Raw genomic sequence first — 14,823 nt, 5'->3', positions numbered from 1 at the left:
CAACTTAATCTTTTTCAAGACTGTGTTGTGTATTGTGTGGCTCTCTTGAGTTTCCATATGTTAGGATCAGCTTTTCAGTTTCTATAAAGAAGCCAGCTGGGATTTTGATAGGGATGTTTTGGAATCTATAGATTAATTTGGACAGTTCAGTTCAGTCGCCCAGCCGTGTCCGACTCTTTGAGACCCCATGGACTGCAGGCTTGCTTGTCCATCACCAACTCACGGAGCTTACGCAAACTCGAGTCCATTGAGTCGGTGATCCTGTCATCTTAATAGTGTTTTGTGTTCTGATCCATGAACACAGAATGTCTTTCCATTTATTTCAACCTTTAATTTCTTCTAACAATGTTTCATTGTTTTCAGAGTATAAGTTTTATTCTCTTATTAAATTTATTCCTAAGTATTTTATTCTTTTTCATGTGATTGTAAATGGAATTGTTTTCTTAATTTTGTATTTGGTTTGTTCATTTCTATTACGTAAAATTTTTTTTTCTTCCAGTTTTATTGGAACATAATTGACATACAGCACTGTATAAGTTTAATGTGGGCAACATAATGATTTGATAGAGGTACATCATGAAATGATTATTACAATAAGTTTAGTGCACATTCATAATCTCATTTAGATACAAAATTAAAGAAATAGAAAAGTTTTTTTCTTGTGATAAAAATTCTTAGGATTTTCATCTTCCTAGCAATTTTTATATATAATGTACAACAGGGTTAATTATATTTATCATGTTGTACATTATACCCCTAGTACTTATTTATCTCATAAGTGAAAGTTTGTACCTTTGATTGCCTTCATCCCGTTGTCCCCACCCCTGCCGCTGGTAACCATAAATATCCCTTTTCCTGGTGTGCGTGATCTTGACAGGCTCCACTATGCAAATGTTCATAGGCCCTTTTCTCATAAATCCAAAGATGATCTAACAGCATCTGCTTGAGCCTTCCTTCTCACATCCTTCCTGAATGGTAACATCGATTATTTCAGTCTCTCGCCAGTGACTTCTGATGTCCCAGCAAATGGCATTATCTCCAGTGGTGCTGGAAAGATACTCCCAAGGGCCCAGCAGTGATAGCCACAACTAACGCAGACTTGGTAGCACTCTGCTGGGAAGACCTTGAACAGGAGTGATGCCTCCAGGCAGGTGGTACGCTGTCCATCCAGCTCAGGCCAAGGCTTCCAGGGAGCGGGGACGCCTTCAGATGGTAAAGAAGGAAGAAGAGGATGAAAGCTACACTTCAGTGCCGGCTGCCAGACCACAGACACTCAACCGTCCTGGCCAGGAGCTGTTCCGTCAGCTCTTCAGGCAGCTTCGCTACCACGAGTCTTCTGGGCCTCTGGAGACCCTGAGCCGGCTCCGGGAGCTGTGCCGCTGGTGGCTGAGGCCAGATGTTCTCTCAAAGGCCCAGATCCTAGAGCTGCTGGTGCTGGAGCAGTTCCTGAGCATCCTGCCAGAGGAGCTCCGGACCTGGGTGCAGCTGCATCACCCTGAGAGTGGTGGGGAGGCTGTGGCCTTGCTGGAAGAACTTCACAGGGACTTTGATGAGACACCATGGAGGGTGAGTGTGAGACAGTGTGCGGTGCCCAGTGAATTTTGTCTGCCAGTGAGTCCACTTGTGGGGGAAGGGGGTGGACCTCTGAACCCTCACGATGGAGGAGTTCACAGGAAGCCTTCCCTTCTCATTCCATGGCACATGAACAGAAAAGAACTAGACCCTAAGCCAAGGACCATTTAGCAGGCAGTTCTTCCTTTCTTTGCAGGGGAATGTAAGCTCCAGGAAGAAGAGGGTCTGCAAATATCCAAAAATAGCAGTAATGAGGTTTTGGACACATTGACTACACAAAGTGTATCTCCACATACCTAACCTGACTACCCATGTGTAAAGTGGAGGTTATCTCTTGCTCAGAAGTAGGAAAATTAGCATCAGGATCCTTGGTTTCTAAATACATATTGATGAGACCTAGAAGAGCCGTCTACACGTGTCATGTTATCTGTTTCTCGGTAAACTTTTGAAGACTTGTTCTGTGCGGGGGAGATGGGCTAGATGAGTGGTGAGGGGCAGCCTGGGGCTGGGAACATCCTTGAGGGCCTGCCCTGGGCCGGTCCTGGGCTTGGTGCTGGGAGCCAGAGCTGACAGTCCCGGGGCCGGCGGTGGAGCAGCAGGTCGGATCAAGTGCACCCCGAGTGCTCCTCTGCTCCACTCAGGCCGGCCTCTCGGTGCTTCTCCTACCTTTGAGGTTTTTGTGTTTTAAAAGAGTATTTTACCATTTTTGTAGGCTTTTAAAAATTTTTATATAAAGTGTGTAATTCTTCATATATGATTCATGCATAAATGAAAGTTATGTTTAAGATTTCTGAAACAAAAGTTTAAGACACTTTTCCCCTAAATGTAAAATAAAAGTTAGATCAATAAATCATCTGAACGTGGTCTCTGAACATGGTCTACCAGCAGTAAATGGTAACATGTTAAAAGAGAAAAACCTCTTTGCTCAATATTGGGTACTATTTTTTAAAATCTAAAAGAACATTTATAATTTTTACCAAAAACAATGAGATGTTCAAAATGACCTAAAGATATCTTTTAAAGCAAATAAGGTACACAGTAGGTACAAAATTGTGGCTTGAGTATATTCAAATCAGTTACGACAAGGTATGTGGTTTAAAAATACATGAAAACATAGCCAAATGAGCAGAAAGGGGCTATCTGGTTGAAAGTTAGTTAGGAATTAGAAAACAGAAAACAGGCTGGTAAAAAGCCTACCAAATTCTAAAAAATGAGCAGAGATACTCAAGATGCATATAAAATTACAGAACCCCCCTGTAGTTTATCAGACTTACCAAAATGTGAGAAACTGGTGCCTGAGAAAGTTTGTCCTTAAAGTCGTTTTTCTGTGCTTCCCTGTTGTTGCTTTATTCTCCCTTTGGTGGGGTTTGGGAGGAACAGGAGATAAGCTGCTGTGGTGGCTGTATCATCTTCAGTCTGTAGCTGTGTCTTAGATATTTAATAGCCTCAGGCTAAGATCCATCCAAATCAGTACAGAGACCAGAAAAACCTGAAGTTCACTGACTGCAGCTTCCTGTGCGCACTTTAGTGTCAGGAGTAGCCTTACCTCCAGAGACCAGGACTTTTGAAGTCCCAGCACAAAGGCTCTGTCTCCAGGTCTCAGCTTGCTTGGGCACTGCCCTTTTTTTTTTGCTCCTGAGACCTTCTCTTCTGTGCTTCTGTAGCTGGCACTCACAGTTAGCATTGCTGCTCCAGTGGTATTATTCCTTCAGTTAGGTTTACAGTCTGGGAGTCTTGCTGCCTTTTTGAGGTCACTTGGCATAGTGTTACCTAGACCAGTGTCTGACACTTGGTAGATATTATCCGGCTGCATCTCTGCTGTGAACCATTATCAGTTTACCTCTCAGGGAGAAATCTCTTCTCTCATTTCCAAGTTCCAGGCCGGGGGTGGGGGCTGAGGGCTAGGGGGCAGGTATCACTAGCACCTGAGGCTGGAACAGCAGTATTGTCACTGACTGGCCAGGCGCTTTCCTATGTCGAGCGAGAATCTGGCTCTACCTATGTCTGCATGGCCCTTATTAGAGCCCAGGGAGGTGGAGGGGTGAGGGGGATCCTCCCTGGGTTTTCTGGTCCTCCTTTCTGTTCTGCCTGTAGGTTATAAAGGGCCCGGCTCACCGTTTCCTGGGCCTCTGCCTTTTAGAGATCAGCCGGGTGGCCTGTTCTCTGTGGGTGCTTTCTGATTCCTACAGGGATCCTCTCACAACATTTTCTTCTTGCCAGGACCCAGCCCCTGCCCAGAGCCCAGATGTGCATTGGATGGGCACAGGAGCCCTGCGAGCCGCACAGATATGGCCCCCTGCTTCACCTCTCAGGAGCGGCTCGGCTCTGGGGGACCACCTGCAGCCTCCCTATGAAATAGGAGTGCGTGACTTCCTGGCTGGGCAACCCGGTACTTGCTGCCCGGCTCTGAGATCCCAGCCTGTGCCACACTTCCCGAACCTCCTATGATATCGTCTTTCCACCCTCTGTCCTCTCACTAGAATCCCTTCTGTCCTGGCCTTGAGCTCCATGTCCTTTTTATCCTTCTGTGACCCACGTGTCCCTGACTTCTCCTCCCATTGCACCCCCTGCTTCCCTGACCCCAGCAGACATGGGGGAAATTTGAAATGGGTGTTTAAAACAGCCCATACCTGCTTGCGGGGCCCAGGAGTCCTCTATGTGGGGGGAAGAGTGGGCTTCTCACTGGGATGCTGGAACCAGGCTGTCCTTTCTCACAGCTCTTTCTTCTTCAGATCCTCCTGCTGCACAGGTGCCTGCCCTTTGCCTGAAGGAGGGATGCCCAGGCAACCAGGTGACAGCCCAGCCTCAGGTGAGCCACAGGACCTTTGAGCCTTCCTGCTATCCCACCGTTGCTACCTAATGGGGTAGCTGCAGCTCTTCCTTGTCCTGGCTCTTTCTGTCCAGTGACCCCACATCCCAGAGACCAAATTGTCCCCCTGGAGCCCAGAGCTCTTGTGCTGGGTGATTACCTTCCCTTTCACCTTGACCAGATCCATCCTGTACTCAGAGTCAGCCCCACTTCCCCACCCTAAAAGCTGGGAGCTGTGGAGTGATTCTCAGGCATCGGACTGTGTTTTTTCCAGGGGACTATGACTTTCAAGGATGTGGAGGTGACCTTCTCCCAGGATGAGTGGGGATTGCTGGACGCTTCTCAGAGGAACCTGTACAGGGATGTGATGCTAGAGAATTATGGAAACATGGCTTCTGTGGGTAAGGTGTCACTGTCGCCATCTTCCACCTGCCTTTACTTCTGCCTCCTTAGTTCTTATTGTGGTGCCAGGAGGGGGTCCTGACCTGGGTCTGTGTCCTGTCTGTCTCACTACTAACCAGATCACTTAATCCATTACTTCAGTCTTCTTTCTTAACAATGGGGATATAATGCTTGTCCTGCTGAGATACTATAAAAATTAAGAGTCATATATGTCAAGTTCCCGGTTTATTCAGGCATCAAAAAAAAGTTAGCTGAATTAACTGATTGAGTTGTCACTTGGTTCTGGAGAATCCTAGCAGTCCTTTTGTCTGTGGCTTAACTCGTCTCAAGCTGGTTTTGGAAAAGGCAGAGGAACCACAGATCAAATTGCCAACATCTGCTGGATCAGTGAAAAAACAAGAGAGTTCCAGAAAAACATCTATTTTTGCTTTCTTGACTATGCCAAAGCCTCTGACTGTGTGGATCACAATAAACTGTGGAAAATTCTGGAAGAGGTGGGAATACCAGACCACCTGACCTGCCTCTAGAGAAACCTATATGCAGGTCAAGAAGCAACAGTTAGAAGTGGACATGGAACAACAGACTGGTTCCAAATAGGAAAAGGAATATGTCAAGACTGTACATTGTCACCCTGCTTATTTAACTTACATGCAGGGTACATCATGAGAAATGCTGGACTGGAGGAAGCACAAGCTGGAATCAAGATTGCTGGGAGAAATATCAATAACCTCAGATATGCAGATGACATCACCCTTATGGCAGAAAGTGAATAAGAACTAAAGAGCCTCTTGATGAAAGTGAAAGAGGAGAGTGAAAAAGTTGGCTTAAAGCTCAGCATTCAGAAAACTAACATCATGGCATCCAGTCCCATCACTTCATGGCAAATAGATGGGTAAACAGTGGAAACAGTGGCTGACTTATTTTCTTGGGCTCCAAAGTCACTGTGGATGGTGATTGCAGCCATGAAATTAAAAGATGCTTGCTCCTTGGAAGGAAAGTTATGACCAACCTAGACAACATATTAAAAAGCAGAGACATTACTTTGTCAACAAAGGTCCATCTAGTCAAGGCTTTGGTTTTTCTGGTAATCATGTATGGATGTGAGAGTTGGACTATAAGAAAGCTGAGTGCCGAAGAATTGATGCTTTTGAACTGTGGTGTTGGAGAAGACTCTTGAGAGTCCCTTGAACTGCAAGGAGATCCAGCCAGTCCATCCTAAAGGAGATCAGTCCTGGGTGTTCATTGGAAGGACCGATGTTGAAGCTAAAACTCCAGTACTTTGGCCACCTGATGTGAAGAGCTGACTCATTTGAAAACACCCTGATGCTGGGAAAGATTGAAGGTGGGAAGGGAAGGGGATGACAGAGGATGAGATGGTTGGATGGCATCACTGACTCAATAGACATGAGTTTGGATAAACTCCAGGAATTGGTGATGGACAGGGAGGCCTGGCGTGCTGCCATTCATGGGTTCGCAAAGAGTCAGACACGACTGAGTTAACTGAACTGAACTCTCTTGTCTCTGTTCAGAACTGTCAGAAAGAAATCCCTGTCTGGGCATCCTGCCCTGACTTCCTCCACTGGCCTCCTGGGCTTCCTCTCCCCATCAGGAGCTCAGGCCTGAGAGGGTCCTGGAGAGTAGTTCTGCCTGATTCATCTACTGTCCAGTCACATCACCTTCTTTTCTCTTCTGCAGTGGGGCCATTCACCAAACCTGCTCTCATCTCCTGGTTGGAGGCAAGGGAGCCATGGGGCCTGAATGTCCAGGGAGTTCAGTTTAAGGGGAATCCAGGTGCTGCCCCTGCAGGTGAGTTACAGAGAAATGACCAGCTCTTGCTCCTTTCACATCTGCTCTTCTGTTTCTTAAGGTCTTTTACACTATAAAAATTATGGGAAACTCTGTTGGTTGCTAGAAGGAAGAGCCTTAGCAGTGTTGCTAATAAATGTTGAGTGCTTGGGCTTCTCCCTTCTAGAGTGGCCTCTTAGATGTTGGTTTTCGGCCTTACCCCTCGTGCAGCAGCCCTCTCAGGAGCAGCTCTTGCCCACGGGACAGCACCACTGTCCTCTTGTCCATTCACTGATGCTCCTCCTCAGCCCTGTACTGCTCTGCCCTTCCTGATCCTGGCAACCCTCATCCCACTTCTGCTGCTGTTCTTTGCTTGGTCCTTCCCCTGTGGTCAGCTTGCAGCCCTTGCAGCCAGCCCTCCTCAAGCCCTTCCTCTCAGCTCTTGAAGACCTTCATGTCATGTGTGCGTGTTGTGCTTCCTCTCCCCTCTCTTGCTGTTTAACATTCCCTTCTGAACCCTTTGGGTTTTCCCCTGGATTTGATCCCTGCATGTGGCCAGCTGGTATACCCATCTTGCTTCTTTCTGCTTTCCCCTTTATGTCATCTGGAATACCCCTCCATATTTTTCCTTATCTCTGACTGTTTTTGTACAGCTATTGGCAGTCAGGCAAAAGCCTCACCACCTAAGTTCATGACATTTTTTGGTCCGTTGATCCTTTCGGTATTTCCAAGTATGGGAAGAGAGAACATTCTTTACTCCCACCTCCCCCCTCCCCCCTTTTTTTAAACCACACCTAGTGGCTTATGGGATCTCAGTCTCCTTACCAGGGATTGAACGTGGGCCATGGCAGTGAAAGCCTGGAATTCTAACCACTAGGCAACCAGGGCGCTCCCAAGAGTAGTACATTCTCTTATGTTTTATTTGTGTCAGGAGATGAGCTCCTTGTGAAAACAGACAAGTTCATCTTAAAGCCTGAACCTTTGGAAGAAGCAGTAACCTTAGCCATGCCATCAGGATGTCATGGTGCAGCAACTGTTTATGAGGGACCAGGGCTCAGAGAATCCGTTGTACAGAAGAGCAGGTTAAAGGAACGATGTGGAAACCCCACACAAGTGAGAGTTAAGAAGGAAGAGACTGATTCCAGCCACGGGGCAGGGAAAGACTGCGAAGATTTGGGAAGAAGTAATAGTCTTCATCTAAGACATATTACGTATTTGAGAGGACCCAGAAGAAAGCAGTCCCTTAAACACAGCTATGGCAAACACTTCAGGGGAAGTTCCTACCACTATGACTATAAGGAGTACGGGAAAGGGCTCAGACGCATGATGGGTGGGTTCAGCCTACATCAGAGAATTCATGCTGGACTGAAAGGCAAGGCCAAGGATGCACATGGGAAGGACTTCAGCCTTAGTTCCCATCACCAACACGGGCAGAATCTTCACGTGGTGGGGACACTGTATAAGTGCAGCGACTGTGGGAGGACCTTCAGTCGTAGCTCCCACCTTGTATGTCATCAGAGACTGCACACTCAAGAGAAGCCGTTTAAATGCAGGGCATGTGGGAAAGCCTTCAGGTGGAGCTCGAACCGGGTGCGACATGAAAAAATTCACACCAGACTGAAACCGTATAAGTGCAGTTTATGTGACAAAGCCTTCCGTCGTATGTCTGTCTACCGCCTGCACCAAGAAACCCATGCTAAGCAGAAATATCTTGAATCTACTCAGGATGAAGAAGCTCTGACCTGTGACTCAGATTTTGATCATCATTTGAGAGACCAAAGTGGGGAGAGACTCTTTGACTGCAGCCAATGTAGGAAATCCTTCCACTGTAAATCGTACATTCTTGAACATCAAAGGATTCACACCCAGGAGAAACCGTACAAGTGTCCCAAATGCAGGAAAACATTCAGGTGGAGGTCCAACTTCACTCGTCACATGAGACTGCACCAGGAAGAGAAGTTCTATGACCTGGACAAATGTAGAGAAGAGTTGAGGCAGACCTCCAACTCCAGCCAGCCCCAGAGTGCCCCCACCATGGAAAAAGCTCTTGTGTGTCAGCAGTGTGGGAAAACTTTCATTCGAAAGAAGACTCTCATCAATCATCAGAGAATTCACACAGGCGAGAAGCCATACCGATGCCATGAATGCGCAGAAGAGTTTCCTCACAGGTCAGCCTACATTGTTCATAAGAGGCAGCATGCCGCTGAAAGAAAACCTGAGGACACACCCTCGTTTAGTCATGACAGAGCAGTCCAAGTTCCTCAGACCAATCCCACCACAGAGGAACCCTACAAATGCAGCCAGTGTGGCAAAGTCTTCCGCAATCATTCGTTCCTCCTCATCCATCAGAGAGTTCACACCAGAGAGAAGCCTTATAAGTGCAAAGAGTGTGGGAAATCTTTCAGATGGAGTTCTAACCTCTCCCGACATCAGAGGACTCACTCTTTGGGAAAACTGGATGAGTACTGTGAAAGTGAAGACGCTCTAAATCTTCAGTCACAAGTCCTCACTGGTGCAAAACCTTTTCGGTGCCAAGAATGTGGGAAAAACTTTACACGTAAAAGAAGTCTTTTAGATCATGAGGGAATACACAGTGGAGAGAAGCGCTATAAATGCAACCTGTGTGGGAAATCTTATGACAGAAATTATCGCCTCGTTAATCATCAGAGAATCCACACTAAAGAGAGACCGTTTAAATGTCAGTGCTGTGGGAAAGATTTCATTGGAAAACATACCCTCTCCATTCATCAGAGAAAACACATCAGAGCGGCCCAGTGTGAAAGTGGTGTGGCTGGGCTGTCTTCTCGCCAGGAGACAGGGGTGAAGTTACATGAATTAAAATCAGGTGAGGAGAATCCTCTTGGAGATGGTGAGAAAACTTGTGATCAGAGATCTGAACTCCCTGGACTCCAGGACATACCCACTCGGGGAAAGTGCCACAAATGTAGCACATGTGGGAAAACTTTTAGCAAGAGCTCACAACTCATCAGCCACAAGAGATTTCATACTCGGGAGAGGCCCTTCAAATGCAGAGAGTGTGGGAAGACCTTTAGGTGGTCTTCAAACTTGGCTCGGCATATGAAAAATCATATTAGAGATTAACTTGGGGTCTAACAGTTGGGGAGAGGAGGTCCTGGTTTCCCTACTGGAGAACCCCTGATGGTAGGGGATGTGGGGCAGACCTCACAGAGGGCCCAATCCTTTTTTAGAAGCTTGTGGCAGAGAATCCTGAGGATTAAAAAATGTAGGGCACCTCCATCCTGCTGGAAAATGAGATGCTGGGGAAGAGCCTCAGTGGGTTTCAGAAGGAGGTTTGGGCCCCTCGAAGTGGTCTTCGCACTGTGGCCTGGAATTTCCCCCCAGCCAGATTTTCTTCTGTAACTCTGAAGGGAGAGACCATTGCACTTTGTGGTGGTTCAACAGGATGTCTGTGGCATGGTAGGCTGTGGCTGCTGGGAACGGTCCAGTTGGATCCTTAGTTTGCCTTTGAGTGTGACTTATAATGGTGTCTAGTCTATTTGACCTGAAAAGCACCAGCAGCAGCAAGAACTAGTGTCTCCAGATACCTCCAGGGGAGTTCCGGCTGTGCCTTCAATCTTCACAGCTGACTTTGGGTATTTGCTGTGGGCATAACAGTTGTCTCAGCTGCAAGTGGAAGAGAACAGGGTCCTGGGCTTGATCATCTGGAGAATGAAGCTCTCTCATCGCCAGCTCCATCCCCCACGTTTGAATGGACAGCAGCAGTCCATCTGCTAAACAAATGCGTCAGGCATCTTCCATATCAGGCCCTGTTGTGTGGGCCATAGACCAGCAGGGGACTGGATCTTTACAGACAATAAGCAAATGAGATATATGTAATGTTTTGGGTGATGATACATGTTGTGGACAGAATGAATCAGCAGAGTGAGAGGGAATGCTGGGTTGGAAGGTGGATTGGGATTTTAAATAGGCTGGTCAGGGAGGGTGTCAACTGAGAAGGTCAGATTTGAACAAGGACCCGAAAGAGATTATGGAGGAAGCCACGTAGGTCCCTTGTTCCTACTCAGGAGCCTTCACAGGAGGTAGTCTCCTTAGGGAATGGCCCATAGGCCCCTGAACCAAAGTGAAGTGAGCCATCTGGAAGTGAGAAGCCCAGAAAGGTAGATGGCCAAGCCATGTGAGCATCATGGATCCTTGCTGGGCCTTGGCTTCCTCAGAGGGAACTTTTGGACAGTTTTGAGTTGAGGATTATGGTCTGAATCTGAACCATTACAGAATGTAGTTCAGATTCAGAGTCTCACGTGTTGAGGGCCCAAGGTCATGGGAAGGACCTCAAAGTCATCAGGTATGTGTTCCTGGCTTGCTGTACCTTTTCTTGGCAGGATGATCTTGGGTGAATCACTGAACATTGGCATCTAAAATTAGAGTGGCCAACTCTGCTACTCAACTCTTGAGATTGGTGAAAAGGAGGCTTGACTTACTAAGATTCTGGGTTAGGAGTCTGATCTCTAGACCAGAGCTTCTCTGAGCTGCAGATCCCATGTCAGTTGACTCTACAAACACAGAAATACCCCTTTTCTGTCCATCTTTTCATCTCCCTACTCCTTGTGCCGCCTGGTACCTCATAGAATTCCTGCCCCAGTAGGGGTGTTTCTACTGCCATTTTTATAAAATGATAAATATTTATTTTTAAACATTCAAGTCAGATTTTTAAAAATGTAAAGAGTGAAGTAAAAGCGAACAGAAATCCCTCTGTACTGAGGTAAACCTTTAATATTTTGGGATTGTACTGATGCAGTCTGTTTGGTAACCTGAGTTTTAAAATAATTATGTAAGTAGTATATGATTATGATAGAAATATTAGTATGTACAGATTCACTAAAAGGAAAAGTCTGACTACTTGGAGCTAACTACTAAACATTTTGGCGTAGTCAGTGTTGGATTTAACTTCATTACTCTTCTCTGAACGCCCCTGGGCTGACCTGACTCGTGCTGTTTCCTTTCATGTGGAGTGCCACGCTCCTGTCTGATCTGGCCCAGGTCTTCACTCTTTCAGTCCCAGCCTTCCCTGACCCTGGTCCCACGTCTCCTCGTGCCTGCATGTTGCTTTGTTGGGTGTTGTCTGGGTTTCCAAGTTATTCCCATTATTGCAGCCAGATTGAGTACTCCAGAAGCCAGGTTTGGGTGTTTTTTTCTGGGCAGAGTAGATTTTGCACAAAGTTGCCTCTTTTAAGGAATGTAGAACTGAATTCATTGTTTTAGCTAAGTCAGGATTGGATCTTTTTGAAGGTGTTTGAGAGTGAAATGTTGACTGGAGACTGCCCACAAGTGCGCCTGCTACTTGGGAGCCCAGCCGCTGGTGTCTCCGAGCCAGAGGGGACCCAGTTGACTGCCGTGGCCAACTGTGCTCACCTCACACCCTGTCCTGGTCTGGAGAACATACCCCTTCTTCCAAACCTGCCACGTATTCTCCCACTCCCTTGGAGGAACTGAAATTAGGGCTTGTGGGAGCCAGATGGGCTGGGACTCCACAGAGGGGTGGATATCAGGAGATGTTTCAGGCAAGTGTTCAGTGTGGTTGGTCTCACCCTTGCTGAAAGAACCTGTCAGTCCAGACAGAGGTGAGTGTAGAGAAGAACATGCAGGAAATGTAAATGGATGTGGATCATCTTATACTCATGAAGTTGGCTAAACTTTAGAAGCCCTGGTGTGGGTAAGTGTGTGGTCCATGGGAACTCACTGCCGTGGAAATGAAAATTGTGACAACTTCTGTGCCAAGCAATATGTAAAATCTGGTAAAATTGTGTATATTCTGCCACCCAGAATTCTACTCCTGGATAAACCCTAAAGTAACTCCATTTGAAGAAGGAAATGTGTCTATGACTATTCATTGCAGTACTGTGTAGATAGCAAGATTAGGAGAAGCCTAAATTTCCATCAGCAGAACAGGTTTTTTTGATAAGTGAATGTGAAAGAACTAGAGTTACATCTTTCAACATAGATGAATCAAAAATGAAGCAGAGAAAGTTGCAGAAGCTACATATACCATTTATGTAAAGTTAAACATACTGTGTTATCTGTGGGCACATTATTTAAACTTACTCATGTTTCACTTTTTCTGTAAAATGAGATAGTAGTGCCAACCTCACAGGGTGATGGGGGAGGGGGACAGTTAATGAATTAATGCATGTAAACTGCTTAGAATAGTGGCAGGCATGTAAGCATTGTTGGCATAAGGTAACCAGTGTTACTGTTTCACACAATAATATATTTCTTGTGATTCAAGTTATATGAAATGAAGAGTGTCAAATCCTGTGTTAGAATGATGTGTGAAAGCCATGCTCTGCCTTTCCAGAGCAGGAGTTGCTGATGGAATCAGGGAGGGTACATGGAGGTTTCAGTTGTGTTTTATTTCTTTTAAAATGTTGATGTAGTTGGGTCAGCATGTTGATTTAATGGGATATGTGATGGGTTCTTTTCTAACTGTGTGTTTAAAATATCTCAAAATAAAAGTATTTTTAAGCATGGGCTCTGCTATTTCATGATTTTTCAGAAATCCTGGCTCTGCCATTTATGTGGTGTTTCCTAGAGCAGGCCCTTCCTTCTCTCAAGGCTTCAGGTTCCTTGCCTGCAGAAATGGAGAGCAGCACAAATGGCTGTTAGTCCAGGAGTGGTTCAGCAGGTCTGAAACATCCACAGTGGTAAACCAGGCAGCCGCTGGAAAGAATGGGGATGTTCTCCATGTATTGACATGTAATCTTCAAGACCTGCAGTTTAAAAGGATATTATAAGCTATTTCTCCTTTAATTCCTCCTTGCTAAAAACAACAAATGATGTCAGAAGCTGTAGCCTGGGATCCGGTGGATGGAAGATGGTTCGTCAACCATTGCTCTGTTTTAGGGTAGTGAGTAGGTTTATACACCAACCAGCCTTCTTTTTAAGTTAATGCTAAGCCAGCTAAGAAGAGCAAAGAGGTTTTATATCAGCCAGGTTCTAGTCAGGAGCCAGAAACCATGTCAGTTACTTTAACAAAAAATTTGCAGAGAATTTTTCGCTAGATCTATCTAAGTAAAAAGGCAAAAAGAGAGAGCTAAGGTATCATGGAGGTAGTAACTGTGAGGAGGAGCTACCACCCACGACTGGAGGAGCTGAGATGGAATCTGGCCTCATTGTGGATGTTTGACCACTGACGGATTTCAAGCCCTGCCCACATTTTGCCTCACATCTGGACAAGCTGAAAAGAAATCCCAAGCACACCCTCTCAGCTTTCAAGATGACGTTTATGCAAACCCTGACCTTTTTAGTTGTACTGGAATCCTTAGCCCTAACCACAATAAAAACCAGAGCCACTCACCCCTCCTTTTACCAAGGCAAACCAGCTGGCTTTGGTACCTGTCCTGTTGTCCCCACAGACCCTCATTATGTGAATAATAAACTTTTTCATAACCTTTTGATATACTGTGATGTCATTAGTTTCAACATTGAACCAGGTTGAGATGGTGGTATCATATTGATTCTACCTCCACAGGGCAAGCTACAAAGCAGGAACCAAGAGGAGTGGTTTGAATTGTTAAAACATTAGGTAGACATTGCAAGTGGACCCCTGTGGAACTGAGTTCAGACCTATGAGAAGGAGAGCACAGCCGGACTCTACTGCTGCTACCAGAAGGAACTGCCCCAGAAGGAAGAAGCATTGGGAACAGAAAGCAGTGCCCACAAAAGGCAAGAAGGAACAAGTCTCCTCTTCCTCCTATGTTAGGATTCTCCAGAGAATCAGAATCAATAGGATGTGTGTGTGTGTGTGTGTGTGTGTGTGTGTGTGTGTAAGTAGAATAAAATTGGCTCACGTGGTCCAAAATTCGCTGAGTGTGCCAGCAGGTTGGAGATCCAGGAGAGCGCATATTCCAGTTCCGCCCAAAGGCTGTTTGCGGTAGAACCTGAAAGAGCTGATGTTGCGGGTGAAGTTGGTAGACAGACTGCTAGAGTATTCTCTGTTGCCTGGGAAGGCCAGTCTATTTTATTCCAGCATTCAACTGATTAAGAACAGGCCTGTCCACATTATGGAGAGTAATCTGCTTTACTCACATAGCCCACTGATTTAAATGTTAATTGCATCCCAAAAACACCCTAACGTAATAACATCTGACCAAATGTTTGTGGCCCAGACAAGCTGGCACACAAAATTAATCATCACATCGTCCAGTATTGCAGCTTCTCTCTCATACTCATTGATTGCAGAACCTAATGAAACCAGCAGGCAAAGCAGAGATGTGGAT

The 14,823-nt window shown here is 46.0% G+C and overlaps 1 protein-coding gene across 4 annotated transcripts in view; it reads left to right on the top strand.

Annotated features, from left to right (window-relative positions):
- Positions 1–13,072, top strand: part of ZNF445 (zinc finger protein 445) — a 33,387-nt gene extending 20,315 nt beyond the window's left edge. For 3 of the 4 annotated variants that reach the window (XM_020915503.2, XM_070455538.1, XM_070455539.1), the window contains 6 exons: positions 995–1,566; positions 3,793–3,961; positions 4,305–4,381; positions 4,656–4,782; positions 6,479–6,589; positions 7,500–13,072. In XM_020915503.2, coding sequence (XP_020771162.1) covers positions 1,138–1,566; positions 3,793–3,961; positions 4,305–4,381; positions 4,656–4,782; positions 6,479–6,589; positions 7,500–9,670 — 3,084 coding nt within the window. In that variant the 5' untranslated portion in view covers positions 995–1,137 and the 3' untranslated portion in view covers positions 9,671–13,072. Of the gene's footprint in view, positions 1–994; positions 1,567–3,792; positions 3,962–4,304; positions 4,382–4,655; positions 4,783–6,478; positions 6,590–7,499 lie in introns of those variants that run through there. The other variant, XM_070455540.1, reaches the window with a different exon arrangement.
- Positions 13,073–14,823: the final 1,751 nt, after the last annotated feature.

This window comes from Odocoileus virginianus, chromosome 26 (assembly GCF_023699985.2).
Source record: "Odocoileus virginianus isolate 20LAN1187 ecotype Illinois chromosome 26, Ovbor_1.2, whole genome shotgun sequence".
In the NCBI taxonomy this organism is placed as follows: Eukaryota; Metazoa; Chordata; class Mammalia; order Artiodactyla; family Cervidae; genus Odocoileus; species Odocoileus virginianus.
The sequence above is the reverse complement of the archived record's forward strand: the minus strand, read 5'-3'. Positions and strand labels throughout refer to the sequence as shown.